Source organism: Ipomoea triloba, chromosome 13, assembly GCF_003576645.1.
Source record: "Ipomoea triloba cultivar NCNSP0323 chromosome 13, ASM357664v1".
In the NCBI taxonomy this organism is placed as follows: Eukaryota; Viridiplantae; Streptophyta; class Magnoliopsida; order Solanales; family Convolvulaceae; genus Ipomoea; species Ipomoea triloba.
This window is the reverse complement of record NC_044928.1, coordinates 31,429,697-31,436,432: the sequence shown is the minus strand read 5'-3', so window position 1 is coordinate 31,436,432 and position 6,736 is coordinate 31,429,697. Positions and strand designations below refer to the sequence as shown.

The following is a 6,736-nucleotide window of genomic DNA, read 5'->3' as shown; positions in this document are numbered from 1 at the left end:
TGTCTTCTCTACACTTGGCAGACTTGCCGCCGTTGCGCCAGGTGGACAATTCCTGTTTATTCTGTTTATTTATGTACGTACATAGTACAGACTTGCAGAAAATATCTTTTTTTTTTAAAAATAATAATAATAATAATTTCTTTCTTTCTGTGTTTTTTTTTTTCTCTGAAACTTTCTGACAGTAAAGAGTAGGCCAAACCCAGAAATCCAAGAAGAGAAAGATTACGCGAAAAGAGAAAAAGTGGAAATCTTTGAAAAATTTCCCGGTTTTTTTTTTCACACTCAAAGTGGAAATTACAGAAGATCAAAATGCTTTCTTCTTCTTCACATCTGGCCCATTTTGTAATCACCCGTTTTGTTCTTTAAGATCAGAAATCTAAATTTAATTACTTGTTTATGCATGTCTGGTATTTATACGAAAGAATAGATTTTTAAAGAAACCATCTACGCATTTAGAAATCCGAAGTACTGCAAGTCAAACACAGGGGGAAACTGGGAAAGAGAGAGAAAGAGAGAGAGATCCAAGTCAATGTTCAATTCCTTTGGGCAAAAGAGAAATTTTTCCAGATTTTCCTTGTTTTTTCACTATATGGAGGTGTAATATGGGACAAATATGTATATATATGACAACATAGAATCATAGATAATCTGTATATATTAACAGGCTTCTTGTATGCACTGTTTCTCTCTCTCTCTCTCTCTGCATCTCTCTTTGACCAAGTCTTGAGCTGAGAATGGAACCCTTTGGTCTCTTAAGTGTTAATATGCAGCAAAGATGGAAGCTTTCGGAGTTTTTGAGGTGGATTGACCACGTTGGAATTGTGGGTACCAATTAATGTGGCTTTGTCTCTATTTGGAAGACCAAGACCCCCCCTTTCTACACTCTCATCCAACCCAATACCTATCCCTTACCAATCCCCTCACACAAACACAAACACTGTATATATATATATATTTTTGGTGAAGTTTTTCAATCCTTTGTTCTTGACATAACTTTTTGAACCCTTTTTAGAGAGCTTTGAGGTCTTGGTATTGGAGAAAATTGGGTTTTCTCTTGAATAAACTACATTTACAGTGATTTTTGGGATTGGGATAGAGAGAAAGTGGAGAAAATGGGGACAGGGAGGAAAAAGAAGCTGCATTTCAGCAAGATCTACTCATTCAGATGTGGGATGTCAGCATTCAGCAAGGAGGAGCAATCCCAGATAGGTGGGCCAGGGTTTTCAAGGGTGGTGTATTGCAATGATACAGAGGGATTTGAGGGTGAAATCATCAAGAACAACTATTGTGGGAATTATGTTAGGACTACAAAGTACACTGCTGCAACTTTCTTGCCCAAATCCTTGTTTGAGCAGTTCAGAAGAGTGGCCAACTTCTACTTCTTGGTTGTTGGCATCTTGTCCTTCACTTCCCTGGCTCCTTTCCATGCTTCCAGTGCCATTATTCCTCTTGTCTTTGTCATTGGGGCATCCATGGTTAAAGAAGCTATAGAAGATTGGCATAGAAAACAACAGGTATTTTTAAAAATTTTCTGTCATTTTTAGGTGATCAGAATCCTAATGTTTGTGGCCGGGATAAATCCTGCCTTGTGGCCTAGCTGACCAGCTTAGCTCAAACCAAGAAGACCAATAGGCTGCTCTTGCTGGGAGTTAAACTTGTAATCTTGTGGTTACCAATTTAACCTAATCAACTTAACTGAGGTAGCCCATGTAGCTTTTTTTTTTTCTTTATGCTTGTATCCATTTTGAGTTTAGGGATATGCTTTAATTTGTTTGTGGAAGCTAAGATCACTTTGTAGGTTTTCATAAAGTGATTTTGGGGATAGGGTATTTGATTGATGATTTCAAATATAGATTCTATATACTTTTCTTTTTATAATTTGGGGTTAATTGCCAATTAGCTTTGAAAAAAATTGAGCACAAAATGATTTGTTTTTCAATGGATTTTGATAAGGAGCAATGGTTCTTTTCTCTCAGGATATTGAGATGAACAATAGAAAGGTTAATGTGCATCAAAGTAATGGAGTCTTCAAGCATACTGAATGGAAAAATTTGAGAGTAGGTGATATAGTTAAGGTGCAGAAGGATGACTTTTTCCCAGCTGACCTTCTTTTGCTTTCGTCGAGCTATGATGATGCGGTCTGCTATGTTGAGACCATGAATCTCGACGGTGAGACTAATTTGAAGTGTAAACAAGCGTTGGAGGTCACTTTGTCCTTGCATGAGGATTCTCAGTTCCAAGATTTTAAGGCGACGGTTAAGTGTGAAGATCCTAATGCCAATTTGTATACTTTTGTTGGAAGTTTGGAGTGTGAAGGAAAACAGCATCCTCTTTCGCCTCAACATCTGCTATTGAGAGACTCTAAGTTACGAAACACGGAGTTCGTGTATGGGGCTGTTATCTTCACTGGTCATGACACGAAGGTTATGCAAAATTCAACTGAGCCCCCTTCGAAGAGGAGCAGAATCGAGAGGAAAATGGATAATATTGTCTACTTCTTGTTTGGCGTCCTGTTCGTTTTTGGTTTTGTTGGATCAGTCTACTTTGGGGTTGTAACTAAGGAGGATTTGGATGGTGACAAGACAAAAAGATGGTATTTGAGACCGGACAATGCTGAGATTTTCTTCGATCCTAATCGGGCTACAGCTGCTGCTATTTATCACTTTCTGACTGCTCTGCTTCTGTTTAGCAACTTGATCCCGATTTCCTTGTATGTGTCTATCGAAATCACCAAAGTTCTTCAGAGTACGTTCATCAATCAGGACATTCATATGTACTATGAAGAAGCTGACAAGCCAGCAAATGCTCGAACCTCGAATTTGACAGAGGAGCTTGGTCAGGTCGAGACGATACTTTCTGACAAGACGGGCACGTTGACCTGCAACTCGATGGAGTTCGTTAAGTGCTCTGTGGCCGGTGTAGCTTATGGTCATGGTATCACAGAAGTTGAAAGGGCAATGGCTAAAAGAAAAGGGGGAAATTGTGGAGAGCTTGCTGAGATTGTGACAAAAACACATGTGAAAGGCTTCAATTTTAGCGATGAACGAATCATGAATGGGAGTTGGATAACTGAGCCTCGCTCAGGTGTGATACAAAAATTCTTCCGTTTACTGGCAGTTTGTCACACTGTCATTCCCGACGTGGATGATGCTACTGGCAAAGTTTCATATGAAGCCGAGTCCCCAGATGAGGCTGCTTTTGTGATTGCAGCACGAGAGATCGGGTTTGAATTCTCTAAAAGAACTCAAACAAGTGTCTCGGTGAATGAGTTGGATCTCGAATCTGGCAAAAGAGTTGAAAGGTTTGGCACAAACGAAACGTTTCTCTATAAGGCCACTTATTCACTTCTTTTCGAGTCTCTTAATTAAAAATTCCCGTGTGCAGGCTGTATAAGCTTTTGGATGTTCTCGAATTCAACAGCACAAGAAAAAGGATGTCCGTGATCGTGAGAGATGAAGATGGAAAGATTCTACTTCTTTGCAAAGGCGCTGACAGGTTAGTTAGTTAGTAACTATTCTATTATCAAGTAGCTGCAGCTTTATACGCTTTCTGGATTCATTTCTTTTCGTGTTTGGGATGAATGCAGTGTTATGTTTGAAAGGCTCGCCATGAATGGTAGGGAGTTTGAAGAGGAAACGAGGGAGCACGTGAATGAGTATGCTGATGCAGGCTTGAGGACGTTGATCCTTGCTTATCGTCAGCTCAGCGAGGAAGAATACGAAGTATTCAATAAAAAATTTTCAGAGGCGAAGAATTTAGTCAGTGCAGAACGAGATTCGAAGATGAATGAAGTAACAGAGAAGATCGAAAAAGGCTTAATTCTTCTCGGGGCTACTGCTGTTGAGGACAAACTCCAACAAGGGGTAAGATTTAAGGATATCTCAGCTCGTTTCGAGAGATCAAATTTCAAAACGTCGATATGGATTTACTTATACTTGGCTATATCCCCGTTTAGGTTCCTGATTGCATTGATAAACTCGCCCAAGCAGGCATAAAGATTTGGGTTTTGACCGGTGACAAGATGGAAACTGCAATTAATATCGGGTATTGTATTTCTTAACGAGTTCTCATATTACTCGTTTTATGTTGTTACCATTCGTCTACCCGTTTCTGACAACAAAAATTCTGCAGTTATGCCTGTAGTTTGCTTAGACAAGGAATGGAGCAGATCATCATAAACTTGGATACCCCCAAAATCATAGCACTCGAGAAAAGTGGAGACAAAGATGCAATTGCCAAGGTAATCGAATCGATGTTCCAGTTATATATAGCACTAGGTGAAGTGTCTTATTGATGTATATCATTTTAACAATAACACGTCAATAGGCCTCGAAGAAAAATGTTCTCAAGCAAATCAATGATGCCAAGGCTCAGGTTACTGCTTCTAGCACCGAGGCGTTTGCCTTGATCATTGATGGAAAATCGCTTACATATGCATTGAAGGACGACATAAAGAACTTATTCCTCGATGTTGCAATTAGGTGCGCTTCTGTTATATGCTGCCGCTCATCACCAAAGCAGAAGGCTTTGGTAAGATTTCAAAATATTCTGTTATGTAATGCTATCCTCTCTTCTAGTACTTGTATATCTGATCTTATGAAAATTTTCTCGAATGTAAAGGTAACGAGGCTTGTTAAAGCGGGAACTGGAAAAACAACATTGGCGATTGGTGATGGGGCGAATGATGTTGGAATGCTTCAAGAAGCTGATATTGGAATTGGAATCAGTGGCGTCGAAGGCATGCAGGTGAGAACCTGAAGCTTTATCTTGTCACTTCGTGGCAACGTTTTAATCTTATAACGATAAAATGCCACATTTCTTCGTTCTCCCCCCGCCTAATTCTTACCTCGCCCCGTGTGCAGGCTGTCATGTCAAGCGATGTTGCAATTGCTCAGTTCCAATATTTGGAACGCTTGCTTTTAGTCCATGGACATTGGTGTTACAGAAGAATCGCCACAATGGTAATCAATTTTAGAGTAAAGTTTAAAAATTTTGCGATGTTAATTTGCCCTTTGACACGTTGCATTGAACCCCTGCATCTATTTTTTCATTGCTTCACACTTGCAGATATGCTATTTCTTCTACAAAAACATCACCTTCGGTTTCACTTTATTCTTATATGAGATATACACATCGTTTTCTGGGCAACCTGCATACAATGATTGGTTCCTCGGACTTTACAATGTCTTCTTCACATCACTCCCGGTGCTTGCTTTGGGCGTTTTTGATCAGGATGTGTCTGCTCGTTTTTGCCTTAAGGTACGTTAAACTTATGCTCATGTTAGAGCAATGTTTCTCGCAATTACTGTACTGTCTGCTATATGTTACCTTTCACTAACTCTGCTATAAAGAATCATTAACTATGAGAACATTTCATAATAACTAATCTGTATCCGAAAGAGCTGAAAAGGAATGAACGAAAAGAGAACAAGACGAAGTCTACACTCTACACGCCCTTTGCATATCAGATGATAGCTGATTATATATATATAGATTCGCGTTTTCTTGTTGGTTTTTTTTGTTTTTGTTTACTCTAGACATACTTGATAAGGATATACTATTGTTGGTCCGAGGCTTGGAAAGCTAAGTCCAGCATCCTGTCATTGAAACGTGAAACAGCTAACTAACTGAAACTAAGTCAGCTAACTAACTGTTACGCAAGTATAAGGAAATAAAGTTATACCCTTTGCTATTACCGGTTATAACTTTTGGTGTAGTGATAAGCATTTGATTCTGACAACTGTGATTATTTGGATTCCCAATTCTTCTGCAGTTCCCATTACTTTATCAAGAAGGCGTTGAGAATGTCCTTTTCAACTGGCGTCGTATAATTGGATGGATGCTGAATGGGGTTTGCAGTGCTCTCATCATATTCTTCATCTGCATAACCATTCTCGACCCTCAGGCCTACATGGAGGATGGGAAAATCGCGGGATATGCAGTAATTGGGGCGACAATGTACACGTGTGTAGTTTGGGTTGTGAACTGCCAAATGGCCCTTGCCATAAGCTACTTCACCTTAATCCAACACCTCTTCATCTGGGGAGGAATAGCCCTATGGTACATTTTCCTGCTGATCTATGGAGCATTGCCTGCAGAATATTCCAGCACGGCTTATCGCGTGTTCCTGGAAGCCCTCGCCCCCGCCCCATCCTACTGGATCGCCACGCTCTTCGTGGCTGTTTCCGCCCTGGTTCCTTACTTTGCATACAATGCAGTTCAGATGCGCATTTTCCCAACGTACCACGAAATGATTCAGTGGATTCGCTACGAGGGGAGGCTGGAAGACCCTGAGTACTGTGACATGATTCGACAGAGGTCCATTAGGCACACAACCGTCGGGTTCACTGCTCGTTCCTTGGCGAGGTCGGGGGAGAATCTGCAGCTTCACTCGTCTTGTTTGAGTGAGCAAACAGAATTTGCATCCGAAACACAGCCTAGACTGGAGCTCTGCTCATTTGTAGATAGCTGATCTAAGGGCCTGCAATTCTGCAGGTCTGCTTGTAAGTAGATATACATACATAGAGATTACAGTGCCAAGAGGTATAAATTAAATTTAATTTGTTTATTCAAATATATGGATTATATTCTATAGAATTACTGGTATACAACACTAGACTAGAAGTGGGAGAGAAGAGATATATGTAATCAAATAATATTGATTTTTTATTCGTTTCTACGATTTATTGGGGTTTCTTATTCTGATTCTAACGTACCAAATATGGACTAAGTTGTG

General features: G+C 40.0%; 1 protein-coding gene across 1 annotated transcript; it reads left to right on the top strand.

Annotated features, from left to right (window-relative positions):
• Positions 1-266: 266 nt before the first annotated feature.
• LOC116002582 (putative phospholipid-transporting ATPase 9) lies at positions 267-6,699 on the top strand. Its single transcript, XM_031242747.1, has 11 exons — positions 267-1,514; positions 1,977-3,301; positions 3,385-3,495; positions 3,587-3,863; positions 3,956-4,044; positions 4,132-4,240; positions 4,327-4,530; positions 4,621-4,746; positions 4,863-4,961; positions 5,068-5,259; positions 5,774-6,699. Exons 1-11 carry the CDS (start codon positions 1,113-1,115, stop codon positions 6,470-6,472), a joined length of 3,633 nt encoding a protein of 1,210 aa, XP_031098607.1. The 5' UTR covers positions 267-1,112; the 3' UTR covers positions 6,473-6,699.
• Positions 6,700-6,736: the final 37 nt, after the last annotated feature.